General features: G+C 39.9%; 1 protein-coding gene across 4 annotated transcripts in view; it reads right to left on the bottom strand.

Annotated features, from left to right (window-relative positions):
* The window catches only part of MET (MET proto-oncogene, receptor tyrosine kinase), a 114,497-nt gene continuing 98,684 nt past the window's right edge, over positions 1,439-17,251 (bottom strand). For all 4 annotated transcript variants that reach the window (XM_013963310.2, XM_018047186.1, XM_005679158.3 and 1 more), the window contains 6 exons: positions 16,350-16,430; positions 14,264-14,445; positions 11,325-11,434; positions 9,950-10,115; positions 3,789-3,925; positions 1,439-3,683 (listed from right to left, as the gene is read on the bottom strand). In XM_013963310.2, coding sequence (XP_013818764.1) covers positions 3,467-3,683; positions 3,789-3,925; positions 9,950-10,115; positions 11,325-11,434; positions 14,264-14,445; positions 16,350-16,430 — 893 coding nt within the window. In that variant the 3' untranslated portion in view covers positions 1,439-3,466. The remainder of the gene's footprint in view (positions 3,684-3,788; positions 3,926-9,949; positions 10,116-11,324; positions 11,435-14,263; positions 14,446-16,349; positions 16,431-17,251) is intronic.

Here is a 17,251-nt window from a genome sequence, read left to right as displayed (position 1 = left end):
ATTTCTTTTACATGTTACTTTTTTTCCTTAACTAAACTGGGTAAATTAACAAAGCAAGATGCCAGCAATTAAACATTTAATGTGCTTGTACAGGTTTTCTATCTCTTCAACGTATTTCTTTAAGGAGGCAATCTCTTGTGTAGGTCAGAGAGCAAAAACATAATTGATGCCTACACTGTGGAATAAAAAAATCTTGTGACAATTAAAAATTCAGAGCACCCAGCAAAACTCTACAAAGGGATATCTTTTTATCCCTCTCTCCCTAGAAAGGTTCTCTTCCAACCCCCTTTTGGTGATTCACCAAATATCATGGGACTTGCATATGCAACTTTGTTATCTGTGGTGGCTTAAAGTGACTGACTGAGGACAAGAAAATCCTGTTTCAGTTGAGCAATTGTTTGAAAATCTGCTAAGTGCCAGATACTTGGGATGTAAGGATGACAAGTTCTCTTTCAGGGCTATGTGGTCTGACAACGTCCTATGGAAATGCATCTCTTGGCAGAGAAGGAGTCTGACTGGGTACGGGCATTAAATTCTCTCACTAAAGAATCAGCCCCCACCACACTTTGTGGGCATTGGTTTAAACCTGGACCTTTTTAAAAAAAAAACAAACAGATTGCCCCAAGACTTAGATGACTGAAATTTCACCTCTGAATTCCTTTACCATTACAACAATACTCACAGATAAAACCTGAAGATAGTTTTGCTAGTCCCTGGGGACACCTGAAGAGTGGGAACTCTCGATGAAAAGTGAGGTTTTACAGAGGGTTAAGAAGTTTTCTCTCCTCCAACACCCAACTGGGTATCTCTGTGCCAACTGCAGGTTGCAGTTCCATTGTCATATCTTCTGGTACAAGGATGCACCTTGCTGGAGAAGAGCATCAAGCTGAAGGAGGGGCCAGGTGCTCTGGCAGCTGAAAGACTGTTAGGGAAATGCTAGGAAATGCAGCAGGTCAGGGGAAACACCGTTAAGAAAGGCAGAGACTTCCTGAAACTTAGGGATGCAAATTCTTTTAGGTAAGGATGCATTAACTTGTGGAGAAGGCAATGGCAATCCACTCCAGCACTCCTGCCTGGAAAATCCCATGGACGGAGGAGTCTGGTGGGCTGCAGTCCAATGGGGTCGCTAAGAGTCAGACATGACTGAGCGACTTCACTTTCCTGCGTTGGAGAAGGAAATGGCAACCCACTCCAGTGTTCTTGCCTGGAGAATCCCAGGGACGGGAGCCTGGTGGGCTGCCGTCTATGGGGTCGCACAGAGTTGGACACAACTGAAGTGACTTAGCAGCAGCAGCAGCAGCAGCAGCAGCATTAACTTGACTAACAACACTCTTCTAATGGACGACTTGATGTAGCCAGGTGAAATCAATCTTAGGCTTCCCCTGTCCTTATGTAAATGGGCAGGTAATCAAGCATGACTAACAATAACCAACTTTCAGTATACAAGACGATACATCACTTTAATTGTATGATTTATCCGAACAACAACTATTAACATACAAAGTACCATTCAGCTCAACTGCAGGTATAGGCAGTGACAAGTATCTAATTCTTAGAAGAATCACTTAACTCCCACAGTCTGTCCAGACATATTAACCAAAGGACACGTTTATAAATAGCAAACAAGAAATTCACATTGTAGCTTTTTCAAGCATATATACAGGTGTGCAGTCTTGTTGATGAGTTGTTTCCATAAGCTCTATTCTTGATGTATTCATTCTCCTGACATTAGTAGAAACGGTATTTTTTCTGCAGAGCAGATTTTTTTCTTCTTCATCCATTATTTACAATATTCTGTAATTAGTATCACTCTATACACTTCCGAAATAATAATATTTGAATTGGAATATCTCTGCAGTACAATTCCTTGGGTCTTCTGGTAAGTTCCACCACTGTCAAAGAACTTTCAGTTGTAATCACTGTCTCACAAAAAGATCTTAACTCTACTATTGGGTTTTAGCTCAACTCTACTATAAACACACCCTCTTTATAGCTTGCTGTGTTAACCCTTGGCTTCAAGTCCTGGTGACGTAATGAGGGTGGGGAGTTCTGGCAGTCAGTACATTTCCTTATCACTTATTCACAGCCATTTAAAATCATGCTGTTATTAATCCAAGTTCGACATACCTTTTCTGAAATGTTCACAGTGCAGTATTTTTGTGGCCTAACAAAAGTTTTCTCACATCATTAAAAATAAACCTTTTTATAAAAATATAATACTTTAAATGTTTACATCAACAAAACCAGTTTGAGTATCCTGTGCCACATGCATTATACAGTAGTAAGCACAAAATCCCACAGAACAAAACATCACAAAAGTCCTGACCAGAGTAACTGTTCATCCAGGCGAAATGGTCAGAACTTTCAATCAACATATTTCTTTTCCCCAAAATATGTTTTGCGTAATAACACATAATGTTCTAATACAAAACTGGATTCCCCTGATTTGGTTGTTTCCAATTGTTTGTGGGGTGGAAAGCTGCCACCCGACAAAGAGGCTGATATTTCCAGTCCATTGATTCTTTCCAAGGCTCTACATATAAGCCATGATTGGAACCAATAATGCTTTTAGTCAGAGGTATTCTGCTTTAAAAACATGCTGAGTTACCTTTAAAAACAACCGTCATCACAAATTACTTGTTTTATTTTCAGAGTTGTCATTAAAAAAAAGACAAAACTTCTAAGTGTCCACATCCAGATTAGCAAAGTATCATTCTTAAACAGTTGATTTTTAAATGGCAAATATTTCATTGTGACTAAGCTATTTTATGAAAACCTTAATGTTGTTTATGTACAATATGTAAATATTCCTATAAAGTTATAAACATATTTCATGTCCTGCTGTTTTGAAATGTTGACTGTATTGATTATGGATAGTTCTCCAATAAAAGGAATGTATAGACAAAAATTTAAAAGGGAATGTCTACCTAATGGGCAAATGACAACATTGGTAATAAAAAAATGTGTTTTTCATACAACACATAAGTTCTTTGAAACATTTTAATTCTAAATGAGTGGTTTGGTCCCAGGGCTGCCATGCTCTGTTGGGACATTACCATTTCTTTTGAATTTTCTGTCATTAAGAAGTCTTCAAAATGCATTGCTTCAGTTCCCCATATGAAATCAAGTGGGATCTTGATTTAAAAAATTTCAACCCAGCATTTGGGTTTTGGCCTGAATGTGACAGAAGCATTATCACAGCTGCAGGATTGCTGTTGGTTACTGGCCTGCGAGACCAAGCTGCTTGCTCTGATGCTTTGTCAGATGAGAAATTCTGTAGAATCCAGTCATTTTAATAACAATATACGGTCCTATAATAGTGCAATCTTGGCAAAAGCAAAAAGTACCTGGTGGCCTTTCAGTGGCCAGGCAGTGAAAAGAACGTTGGAAAAAGGGTGGACTGTTGTTCAGGCAGTTCAGTGAGGCTTCTCAGAAGGGGACTCGGCGGCACAGGTGCCTCCATCCATCATGTGTCATCATCATCCTCGCCACTGACATTCTCTTGTGATGACAACAGAGAAGGATACGGGGCGACACATCTGACGTTCACGTAAGTAGCATTCACATGGACATAGTGCTCCCCAATGAAAGCGGAGAATATCGCGGCTATCCTGGAGACCAGTTCAGAAAAGGATGGGCGCAATTCAGCTTTAGGGTGCCAGCATTTCAGCATCACTTCATACCTGTTTTAAAAAGGATACAATGCTGTGAGGACTCTGAAGGCAAGCACTTCTGAAAAAGTAAAGAACATAAGAGCTACAGAAGATGCTGCTGGAATTCTTACTTACAAGGGATCTGGGCAGTATTCAGGTTGTAGGAGCCTTCTTCCTTGCAACAAGTAAACTGTTATGTCAAAGGTGTTGACGTCAGGATAAGGTGGTGCTCCTCTTGTCATCAGCTCCCAGAGGAGCACGCCGAAGGACCACTGGTCAGACAAGGGAAGGGAGAATCCAGGTAAGGGAAGAGTGGCCGCACAAATATGAAAGGTGATCAGTAGGCCTTCATAATAAAACTTGGTTTAGTATTCAATACTATTGCTGTTTTAGGCAAAGTTTTCTTTGAAGGCAACTAGTAACTTATAAGTTTATGACTTCTTTAAGCCAGAATTAGAATTTAGATTACAAGTAAATGAAAAGTTTTCAAAAAGGATGCCTGAAGTCCACATGAGGATTACAATTTCATCAGTAGTTAGCACAGTGCATTTTCCAAGCTCTTTCCTATGGAGTCAAAGCATTAACATGTTTCTATCCTTTATTCAATGGCTTCATTACAGTTTTAGACTATTAGTGAAAAAAGAGAAGACAAGGCTTCCAAAATTTAAATCTGTGGGATTTCCAAATGAATGGAAACACTCCTTAAGAAATGTAACCATATCTAAAATTTAATGTTAAAAGGTCTAAGTCAGTAAAAGTAAAAATCTATATTAAAAATCAGAAGTAATAAGACTGCTTAGCATCAAGGCTCTTGAATGAAAATGAATTTCAATAAAATAACTGTATTTTGAAAATGTTATAGGAGGAAATTAATATAAAACAGCTGTAACAGTACTTTATAGGATGATCACAAGGACACAGAGAGGTTGACTGATTTGCTAAAAATTCCTCAATAAATGTGAATTCACACAGGGATAAACATTTCAGAGTTCATGACTCTTGGGTTTTGCTTGGTCTACCAAACTTCACTAAATATGCAGTTTCTTGATTTAGAGCACTCTCCTTGGAATAGATCAGGTCATGCATGTTATCTCACCCTGGACATGCGCCAAGGTGAGAATGACACAGGGAGAGTAAGTCAACATGTGTGGGTCACCCCCCGGGGCAGAGGACCCAGGAAGTTAGTTCTCTCACAACACTTCCAAGACACTTGCACACAGCAGCACATGGGGGCAGAAACGGGGCCCTGAGGAAAAAGAAGCCTGGAGGGGAAAGAGAATACAGCGCAGACATGAAGAGCAGGAAAACATAAAACTGAGATGCAAGTGTGAGTCATAACTCAGCAAGGAGACTAAAGCACGTGTTTCTGAAAGGAAGCAAGCAGGTAGACATTGTAGTTGCTGATACAAATCTCCATGAATGACTTTTTCCTTTCGCCCAAGTTCAAGAATGCTTTAAGGCCACTGACTTCCTTGATCCAAATAGAGAAAACAAACTCCTTGGGTGGGTGGGTCGGGGGAGGCGGGGCAGGGTACTAGATACATTTGCTCTCTTCTGGAGCCTTTCAAAGTTTTCAAAGCCTCAAAATCTTCTGAGTCACTTCTGATGACACCACTGTGTTAAGTCCCAGAATTTGCGTCAGAATTAAATCAATTTAACAAGTATCTATTTACCCTTGAGGGCTTCCCATGTGGCATGGCACTAGAGGTAAAGAACTGGCCTGCCGATGATGCAGGAGACATATGCAGGTTCAGTCCCTGCGTTGGGAAGATCCCCTGGAGAAGGAAATGGCAACCCACTCCAGTATTCTTGCCTGGAGAATCCCATGGACAGAGGAGCCTGGCGGGCTACAGTCCATAGGGTCACAAAGAGTTGGATACGACAAACGTGACTTAGCACACACTGACCTTTGATGATGCATAGGTAGGTTACTGCCCAAGTTACTGGACAGGCCCTGAGGCTGATTTAACAGGGTTAAGAGAATCATGCAATTAGTTATGTAATTAACTGTCACGTAGAACAATAAGATCTAATAACTGCAATATAGAGCAATTGTAGAAAAGAGGTACAGATGTTGTGAAAAGGCAAAGGGATAATAGTGGGGTAACTAAGAGAGGCTTCAGGAAGAAATTGACAGCATAGTGGGTCCTGAGGAACAGCGAGTGTTTGTTCCGTAGATACAGGTATTGTGAGGGCAGAAAGAGTATTCTGGATGAAGGCAGTGGGCCCAGGGGTAAAGGGTAAGACACTCAAACATGTTTTTTTGAACCATAAGGACAACAGGTCACTCTGCTTGATGTGTGGAGCAGATGAAGGGATGAAGGACAGATAAGGTTGAAAGGGGACCGTGTTTTTGAATAAAGTTGAAAGGGGACTGTGTTTTTGAATGTTAATCATGGGTTAAACTGAAATCAATGGGACGTGACTGGGGGTTGAGCTCCAGGAGATTCCATCTGTAAACACTGCTTTAAACAAACAGGGGAAGCTCATCCACAATACAGAGACCGGTTAGGACACTTTTGAACGGGGCAGGTGAGGGCTGCTACTGAATACTGGCAACATGGAACCTTATGAGACTGAACTCTCTCTCTCCGGGGAGAAACTAAACTCTGCTGGGAGAGCGAACTCTCTAATTTGCTCTCCCGAATTAGAGCGGTAGGAGAGAGCATGTGTCATCAAATGAGCTTGGCAGGGGTGGGCATCTTGCCTTTTAAAAAAAGATTGTCTTATTTAATCCTTATAACAAGTCTGTAATGTACTCGATTTTGTAGATGTTTTAAGAATGAGGAACTGAAGTTCTGAGAGGCTGATTACTAGTGTGTGATCGACCCCATGGACTGTAGCCCACCAGGCTCCTCCGTCCATGGGATTCTCCAGGCAAGAGTACTGGAGTGGGGTGCCATTGCCTTCTCCGAGTGTGTGATCAGGTCTCCCCAACTGACAGCCTAGGTTATAGGAGGTCTGGAGGCAAATTTGCAAAAACAAGGGAGAAGAGTTGGATAAATTTAGTCCTGTAAGGAATTATAGTGAAAGTTGCTCAGTAGTATTCAACTCTTTGGGACCCTAAGCACTATACAGTCCATGGAATTCTCCAGGCCAGAATACTGGAGTGGGTAGCCTTTCCCTTCTCTAGGGGATCGTCCCAACCCAGGGATTGAACCCAGGTCTCCCACATTGCAGGTGGATTCTTTACCCAGCTGAGCCACCAGGGAAACCCAAGGAATTGTAGGACTTAGACAACTGGTATCAGAGGAGGATTAGAGAAGTCATGGGACAGGAGAGGTGAGAGGGAGGCAGTTTCATGAACAATCTGCATTCCAAACTCCCCTTAACAGCTTGGAATGACTGGATGGTAGGGGGTGGGGAAGTGAAGGAAGAGACTGATACTGACCAAGGAGAGACAGTAGGGGTGGGGCATGTGAGGGAGGGATACAGAAGGAGACAGAGACAAAGGGGTTGGGGAGGTGTACGATGCCTGTGCATTGATGGAAGCAAGTCAGTTTTAGCTTCAAGACAGGAGAGCACAGTCTGCCTTCTTTCACCTGACATAATGGTTTTGAGGTTTATCCACATTGTAGCATGCATCAGTGGTTCTTTCTCATTACTGAATAGCATTATTCTGTTGTATAGTTATACCATGCTTTATATCCCCATTTCCCAGTTGATGGACATCAAAATTGCTCCTGGTTTTTTGACTACTATGAATAACACTGCTGTGAGCATTCATGAGCAAGTCTGTGTGGGCATATGTTTTCATGTGCTTATTAGCTAGGTATTCATACATCTCCTTGGTAAAATGTCTATTCAAATCTTCTGCCTATTTTTAAAAAATGGGTTATTTTGTCTTCTTATTGAGTTCTAAGAGTTGGTTCTCCTTCCTAGCGGTAGTCAAGTCTAGATGAAATGTACATGCTTTCAGGATGGGTTAATTCTCCTTACCTGATGCCTTTACCTGTCACCATCACTAATGTTTTCTCAGCCTACCTCTCTAGCACCTTTTTATTTCCTCTTTTTCACAATCTTTCAGGATAAAAATCCAAATAAGCTCTAGCATGGACTATCACATCTACTTACCAATCTTAACCACCCTGATGTCCCATTCCTCCACTATGTCCTATGATACACGTGTTCACTGAAAACAGGCTCTCAGTCACCCTCAGCTTATCCTCTAATGACTCCTCCACTTCCTCAGGAACTGAAACTCTGCTTTCACTTAAAGACCACAACGTCTTCAAAACTCTTCCCAATAGAGGCCACACCTCTCTCTCTTGCTGACTCTCAGGGAGGAGGGTAGACAACTTCTCACCTCCCAAAGCCGAACGCAGATCCCCATCCCTTGTTATATCTTAATAGCTGCCAATCCTTTCTCTTTTGCAATCTATGTCCTCCATTAATGCTATTTTCTTCCCACCTTGTTTGCTAATGTCACTAGTTAATGCTTTTCTTGTTTTTGGTTGTTATCCTCAAGGACTGAGACATTGCTGTTTTCCTACCTCCACATATCATAATCCTCTTGATTTATGAAAGGCAAATAGAATATTCCATTCAACACCCAGGCTCCTCTGCACACTCCAGACCAAATCATTCAGGTTCCAAGACCCTTCTTATGCTCTGAGTAGCAGGAGCCTCTGCTGACCACACCCCATTTCTTCATGACACTTTCTCTTCCTCTGGGTCTCCCACCTCTCTGCTTTTCTCCTTCATGGCATGTACGTAGGTTCCTCTGAATAATTGTATTGGAGTCTCAAAAGTCTATTTCTAGCCATGACCTCTGCTATGGACTGAACTGTGCACCATCCTTTTCAAAATTCATATGTTGAAACTCTAACCCCCAGTGTGATGGTATTTAGAGAGGGAGACTTTGGGAGAAAATTAGGTTTATATGAGGTTATGAGGATGGGATTAGTGTCCTTATAAGACGAGACCCAGGGAGCTTACTCTTGCTCTCTCCCCAGCACAAGGCATAGTGAGAAGGTGACCATGTGCTTGCATCACCAGAATTTGACCACACTGGAATCCTCATTTCCCACTTTCAGCCACTAGAACTGTGAAAAGTAAATGTCTGCTGTGTAAGCCACCCAGTGTATGGTTTTCAGACAACCAAACTGTTTGTACAAGCTGCAGGGCCACACTTCCAGGTGCATGAAAGACACTTTTGCCTGTATGTCCTACTCCCAAGTCAAACTCAGCATGTGCAAGGCACAATTGATAAACTGGCTTTTGCGCCTCTATCTCGCATAATTGTAACTGCACCAGTATACAACTTCGCTCAGCTATGACTTTCATCAATTTCTTGCTAAATACTGTTGTTTCTACCTCTGAGATGCCTTCTCTTCCATCTTTTCTGTTTTTACAGTATGTTATTTCATATTCTACCTCTCACTTTGTCTTCCTGTGTCTACTCCTCTCAAAACATTTTACAGAACGAAGAAAGGCTACAGTGTAATCTGATTACATTTTAATGTTTCCACATGGACAGAGAATAAATTCCAGACTCCCTGGTTTGCTTTCCAAGGATCTCTATGATCTACTATGAAAATATTTTTCTCAATTTATTCTCATAACTTCCCTCTGTGCCTGCTATTTTTGCCAAATCACCACTGCTTATTGTTTGCTTAGAAATTTAAAGGAGTGTATACGTTTCTGCCCCTTTATCTCACCTGGACTGGCATTTTTTATTTCACTGTCCATTCCGTCATCCTTACTTTAAAGCCCATTTCAAGAATCACCCTCTCCACCAGGTGAAAGGGCACTATGGTAGATTTGGCTGCCCAGGTGAGTGTCTTCCCCACCCTCAGAGCTCTGCTGCACGCCCTCAGATGCTTGTTCTGTGAGAGGAGGATGACCTTTGCAGATAAAGAGGGGCTAGGCAAAGGGATAATGTCTTCACTGCTAGATATGCCTCAGGGACAGCTTCCAGGTTTCTCTAGGTAGAATTTTTCTGCCCTTGAGCTACAAGTGACTAGATTAATCCCAGTCTACTTTGTGTGAGTTAGTGATGAATAGGCTTCCCTCTCCTGCTGAAGCGCCTGGAGGGCAGGGCTTACACCCGGTTCCCAAGGACCTAACATGCTGTTCTGCTGGACATTTATTCAAACATTTTTTGAATAAATGAATGAATTTATGAGGCCATAGTATGGGTACTTGTTAGACAATCAAGTCCGTTTTTACTTATTAAAAAAGCTGAAATTATGGTGGTGAAGATTTCTCTTAAAAAAAAAAATTAAGTTCCCATAAAATTACTAAAAAAGTTGGATATGAAAGTAAAGAGGAGGTTGAGGTGATGAATACATTACCACATCTGACTTGGTGGTGAATTTCTGAGTCTGCAGGCTTTCTAAAGCCATCCATTTCACTGGCAGTTTTGCACCTGTTTTGTTGTGTACGCTATAGTATTCCTTATCATACACGTCTCTGGCAAGACCAAAATCAGCAACCTTGACAGTGAATTTTTCATCCAGCCTACAGAAAAAACAAAAATTATTACCAGTGGCTAAAAGAGAATAATTTACAGTGATTCTGAATCTCTACTGATTAGAACAAGCAGCTTCAGTATTTGAAATCCATAATTTCTGCAGGAAGGGCTTCATCTGGCCTGTATTGACTAGCGCTAAATCACAATGGAATCCTTGAATAAAAATGCTTGACATTTACATTTCAAATTCAACAGGCCAAGGGAAGAGATTGTGAATGATGTGGCATAAGAAAATCTTTTTTGCTTTAATGTAGATCTGGAGAAGTAGCAAAATTGGCCACCCTCCCAGCTTTCTTTGGTTGCTAAATTGAGTATGCCAACTGACTACCCAAAGCAATCAGTAATTACCACTTGTCAGCTTATTAGAAATACTTAGTTTTATGGGGGAGATATGACAGGGGACTGTTATTTCATTTTTTTCCTTCTCGAAGGGCTAGGCTAGTACATACAATTCTTTTTATCAGTGAGGTAATAGAGAAAACAGATATACAGTAAAGCATCTAGGAAAACATCAAGGTTCCAGGAAAATCAATTCTTCTATCTGAGGCTATGTATCCTTTGTTTAAGATGGCTTTTATGTTGTCACATTGACCAAAACCAAGGTGGAAAATTAATAGCACAGTTCTTTCATTCACACATACCATTAAGTCATGAATCAGTGCTACGGAAGGGAAAGCACTGAATCAATTACAAACTGTTGACTGTTGTATTATACAGCCCAGGCAGCCAGACACAAATAAACCTCTTTGTATATTCATTCTCAAATACCATTTTTGGTAGGGTTTCAGCAGGCTGACTTCAAATCCACTCTTGGGAAGTTACAATATGTTGGTATTTGTGTTACCAGCCCCTCTCTGTTTCACTGTAAAATGCTGCAGATCCAATTGTCCCTTCCAAACACTAATGCAGTGTGAAACCACAACACTGGGGGCTATGGGCGGGAAGGAAAAAGAAAAGCTAGAGCGCACAACAGCTGTTTAAGACCCCCCTCTGGAGAATTCCTTTTAAATTCTGTTTGATAAAGTCTGAAAGCTCCACCTACATACCCAGTGCTTACACATCGATTTAGAACTGTGACGAAAATAAAGGACTTTTACATGAGAAGAGAAAACATCCTCACTAGCCTTGAAGAGTGGGCAACAGGTTCCTCCCTGTCACTTAATTTGGACTGCAGGCACAGAGATTCTTATACTTACATACAGTTTCTTGCAGCCAAGTCTCTGTGGACAAACTTTTTGCTTGCAAGATATTCCATGCCTTTGGCTACTTGAAGACCAAAGCCAATAAGATCTTTTACAGTTGGGTTCTGTAATCAAAGAGAATTGGAAACCCATAAACTAATAAGCATTTACTGTTCTAGCTATGGTTTTAGAATTCTGAAATATTGATAAGAATTACCTTATCAATTTCTTATCAACAGCAAAGAATAACCTATTTCAAATAATAATTTGTTTCCTGTTGATAATCATCATTTACTTAGTATCTGTTATTTGCAAAATACCATGTTAGAGGTTTTTTATAAATTTTGGGTAATCCTTATACCCTCACTTCTGTCCATTTTCCAGATGGGGAACTGGAGTTGTTTTAAAATGTGGAGTTTATTATTATTCAGGTATGGTACAGCCAGCAGATGGGAACAAAGGCCATCAAAAAGACTGTTACTCACAATTCCCAAGAGGAGGAGGCATGGCATGTCATGCAAGGCCACACAGGGAAGCACCAGGGTTGGTTAGGAGGCAGAGGAAACAAGGGGAAAGAGCCTTTATGGTGATTTCTGTGGGAAGGAACGGGCGAGGCAGAGGAAGCAGCTTAGAATCAGCTGGTTTGAATAATTTCAGTGGGTCTGGGGTGTAAGGACTGGCTTTAGAAGTCTGGTAACTGGTCTTGAAGTGATGAGGGCAGGTAGATGGTGGCCCAGGGTATTGGCACCCTTTAAAGGAGGTGGTTGGGGTATGGGCTCTGGAGTGGTTGGTTTAGTGATGAAAGGCATGCTCTCTGAAGGTGAGCTGCTTAATACCTCTGGGAATTTGCCAGTCCTGTGGGAAGTGGGGAAAGCAGTCCTTCCAGGGTCAGCAGGTCTCCAGAAATACATGGTTAATACAAGAAGCTTTGAGAGAAATAAATTACTCTAAACCTCTAAGATGGTAAGTTGTGGAGTTAGGATTTTAGCCTATATCTGTTAAGACTCCAAAGCTTATGCTGTAGTGAAATCAATCATATTAGAGGCCCTAATCAATCATATTAGAGGTACTGAAGCAACAGTGGTCTGAACCCACACAGAAAATAGGAGATCTCATTCTCCGTATGTTCAACCCACAAACTTGGATGGACAGCATAATGGCTTTAGTAACTATAAGAACTGTATCTGAAGTCACCCAGATGTCACTGCAATACCTGGTCATCAGGAACAGGATAACTCTTCTTCAGCAGCCACAGTGAAGTTTGTGAGCTAAAGAGGCAGCCAGTGGAGACCCTATAAGGAGGGCTACAGCCTCCCTTAATGCACCCAGCATGTAGAGAGGCCATTTCCTGTGTTTTCAGCCTCTCTTTAAGATATATCTGTTAGTGGTTGTAATAAGTACAGACTCCTTGGACTATAAAGGCAATGGTACTTTGTAAGGTAAATTCATCTTATTTGCAAAAATTCAGAGCTACAGAGTATTTTCTTTTGACTGAATGCAAAATATTTCTTTACTATCCTAGAGCTCATTTCTCTAAGAATCTGATCCCATGTTTATGAAGTTGTTTTGATCAACAGTAAAGCTACTCCATAACTTCTAAAGAGGTCTGTTCACAGAAGCCAAAAAGCAGCCTGGGGCCATCTGTGACTTCAGTTCTGGAGACTTCTTCTTCCCTCCCTACTCCTGGTCTAGCCATTGTTTGCTCAGCCTTTTTGGAACTAGCATAAATGTCACTAACAAAACTGTCATTTGGAAACATCTAAGAATCTCTTTTGTAACCCTGAACTCATTCATTTAGCAGATATCTCCTGAAAGTCTATGTACTTAACTCTATTTTAGGTGTTGGAGCCACAGTAGTGAACAATATACACACAAAATTACCTACCCTCATGTGCCTGTACTCTAATAAGATATGTGTGTATGTGTGTGTATATACACACATATATATATATACACAACTATCATTTATTTATTACCTAGCAGAGTACTGTTCAATAGAAATATGAGACAAGCCACATATGTAGTTGAAATTTTTCTAGTAGTCTCATTAAAGAGTTAAAAAGAAACAAGCAAAAATTATTTTCACAGTATGTTTTTCAACCCACATATCCAAAATAATATCATTTTAACATGTAATCAGTATAAACAATTACTGATGAGATATTTTACCTTCTTTTTTTATACTAAATATTGAAAACCTGGGATGTATTCTACACTTACAGCAAATTTCAATTTACACTAGTCACATTTCATGTGTGGCTTATGGCCACAGTTTTGGACAATTTAGGTCTCAGTATCATATGAGGGTGTGATGGATAAAAACAAAGCAGGGGAGACGAGAAAGAAAGAAGGCATGAGAGAGCAGTGGTCAGCTGCAATTTTAGACAAGTCGGGGAAGCTTTATTTTGAAGATGACATTAGGGCAGAAAGCTGAAATTAATAACCAAGTGAGATATGTGGATATTTTGGAGAAGAGTAGTCTAGGTAGAGAGACTAAGAAGTGCAAAGGTCCTGAGGTAGAAGAGTGGGCAGCAACTTTGAAGAATAGTGAGATTCATTCATAATTAATTTTCAATGTATTTCCTTCTAAGGTTAAAACTGCCTTTGGGCTGAGGCTCATTCTGGCTCTACGTCTCCTGTGCGGTGCTTTTTGTGGTGTATAGTAGGCATTGAAAGATGTGTACCTGTCTGGGGGATATCAGAGCAAGGCTGCCTGCAGGGCAGGTAAGAATCACTGTCCCCAGAAACCCTTCTACGTATCACTATCTTCCCACTAGGACAGAGGATTTTGAGAAACCAGAGAAGTGAATGGGCCTCTGTCCATTTGAACGGTGTCAATGTTTCACATGGGTTTCTTTGGCTAAAAATTTAAAAAAGGTTCAAAATAGCACATTTTGGAAGGCTGGCTGGCTTAAGGCTAGTTCATGAGTTAGCAAGCTTGGCAATATACTTACATGAGTCTCATTTCTAATGAAATTTCGAAGATCCCCGTGTTTCATGTATGGTAGGACCACCAGTGGAGACCCCTCACTTCGAAGGCAGATTCCCAAAAGCGAGAGAACATTGGGATGACTAAAATCTTTCATGATGATTCCCTCAGTCAGAAATTGGGAAACTTCTCCTATGTCAGTGATTCCTGAGAAGGCCAGCAGTGGAGACATTAACTTCATTACAGGGACAATGATTACTTCATCAAGTTCAGGGAGAGAAGCACAGAATATAAAACCATTGGACTACATCTTGCCCTGATGCCTCATCCTCAGAGTGCTTTTTACAATACAACTGAGTGAATGATGTCACCTGTGCTGCACTTTTGAGTGACCACCTGCCCTTGTTTTTGAAAGAGTCTAGCACAGCATGGGTTGGCAAACTTTTCTGTAAAGGACAAGATGGTAAATATTTTTGGCTTTTTAAGCCACATGGTCTCTGTTGCAAATACATAACTCTTGCCATTGCAGTGCAAAGGCAGCCACTAGTGGCTGATAATAGTGGCTGAGTCTTGAAAAACTGTTTACAAAAACAGGCAGCAGGCCATAGTTTTCCAGTCCCTGGACTAGTAGGATCTGAAGACCAAATGTTGCCTATGCTATCTAAGTAGACTCTTTTGTTATAATAGTTTCCAAATAGAGATCCCAAGGGCCTGATATTAGTCAGCACTAATGAAGAGTTAACAACCTTTAATTTATTAATCTGATTAGTATCAGTGTCAGTGATGATACTCTTTTACAAATGGAGTGCATTCCAAGACCTGGACGTCCATCTGGACTAAATAGAGATCAACATACACCAGGGACAGAGAAAGATTTCTTGGCAATAGGACTTCTTACTACAACTGGCAGTAGTGCTCTTTACTGAGGCAAATTTATTGACAATTATACTTAATCCATCACAGTTTGTAGTTAGATTTCATATAAATTGTTGCTTTAATTATCTTGTGGTTAGACTTCCAACAAAATGAACCATACAGAACACTGCTCAGCATGCAGATTTATGTTCAAAAAGGCTGAAATATTTCTGTTGATAACATATCTTGTAGGAAAACCTTTCACATATGCATTGAAAACATTAGTTCCAATATAAATTTGTAATGTATCTTGTTAACATTTTTTTAGGCTGCCTCAAACTATGAGCAGAAACTTAGAAATGGGGGTAGAAAAGGCAACCACACTGACTTGACATGTGAGACCTGTCAGCAAAGGTGAAGCCAGGCAAACTCTACTATGAGGAGTACGGTGGGTTGTACAAGATAGTAATTCATGCCATAATTATGGCTCTGGGTCATTAACACAGTCTTAGTTTATGTTTGGAAGCATTCCATATTTCTTCTTTTTTTAAACAGGAAAAAATTCAAACAAAGTTTAATGACACACATACATGGGAAAGACCCAGGAAAACTGAGTAACTCTAGCATTCCCTGCTTCTTAAAGAGTATGCATTCCATTTTAAGCAGATTTTTCTCAACCGTAAATAATGCTAAAAATACATATATTCTAGCATTAAAAGGGGGTAAGTATCACTTGCTAAGGAAGTTCATTTAATTAACAGACTATCTCATTCATCAAAAATGTGGATAAATGAGGTATTACCACATTTATAATTTTTCAATTTTCTGCTGTTTTCTCTTGTTTGACTTATTTCATTTTTTATCTTTTTGATGGAAGTTGTGGTTAAAGAAATAATTATAGTAATGCCTCTGGGTACAATGAGTCATTACTACTGTATGTGCCAAAATGCTTCCAATAGTTTCCATAAATGTCACTTGCAAAACAAATATTGTAAGCCAAACATATTTAAATGATACTTAGGCTCATCCAAGAATCTCATTTCTCTTTCATTCTTACTTATGAGAGCTCTGAGGGATAATTTCTGAGGAAATATTTCAATAAGAATTTCGATCAAACATTTCAGGATTAGATCCATCGTTCCAGCTAGTTACTGATTTTTCCACAAGGGAAAGTGTAAATTAACATTTTATTATGCACTGTTTATTAGTCTGCAACCACAGAAGTATACTCCACTGTTAAATAAAATACAACTTACTATTCAAGGATTTCACAGCACAGTGAATTTTCTTATCATCGTTGTCCAACAAAGTTCCATGATATACACAACCAAAATGTCCTACGTGATAGAGGGAACTTGGTTAGTGCTGCATTAGTTTTATTTGTTTAATATTATTTATTAAGCTTTTCATGATCTTCATTTCTTTTTTGTTTCCTACATGGCAAAAAAGTACATTGTTTCTTATGCTTTTGATTAACAGTACCACTACTTGTGTGTGTTTGTAAAATATGTAGATATATTTTACCCAAAGATAAAAGCAATATGATTATTTAACACATGGTAAAATATTTAGGTGATATAATTGTTATTAGAGGTTAAGATAATAAAGTATTCAATAACAGTGGAACCAGTGAAAACAGGAGTAACATCTGCCTCATATAAGGAATATTATTATTAAGGATCAAAAAATATCTTTTAAATATAAAAACAAAGTTTTATCCACATGAAGAACTACAATAAAATAAGCTCTCTATATTCCAATAAACTGAAATGAAATAAAAATGTCACCATTAGAAATAAGATGAGCATTATAGAATAAGGATTTTCCCCATTAGTCACTGGTTAATATGTAATCCAGGCTGGCAGAAACTGAAAGACAATGGCCTGAATGAAGCAAATTCACTCTGAGTCATTTCAGCCAGTTCTCTCTGGTTTCAGCCACATCACTTTCCCAATGGTAGCCTTTCATCCAGTGGCAGTAATTTTCCCCAGAGGTGCCAAATGTCTGATAGCTGTGTAAGTCATTAAGAAATTCATCCAGCTAGCTAAGACTCCCTGAGTGCCTAGCATGTGAGTGTTGGGCATTAGTCTACCCTCTTGTAATGCAAAGATGAATAAATAAAACCTACACTCTTGAGGGCTCACATTCTCTTGGGGAA

The sequence above is a fragment of the Capra hircus genome, chromosome 4, assembly GCF_001704415.2.
Source record: "Capra hircus breed San Clemente chromosome 4, ASM170441v1, whole genome shotgun sequence".
Lineage (NCBI taxonomy): Eukaryota > Metazoa > Chordata > Mammalia > Artiodactyla > Bovidae > Capra > Capra hircus.
Note: the sequence above shows the minus strand (reverse complement) of the source record. Positions and strands in the feature narration are given on the sequence as shown.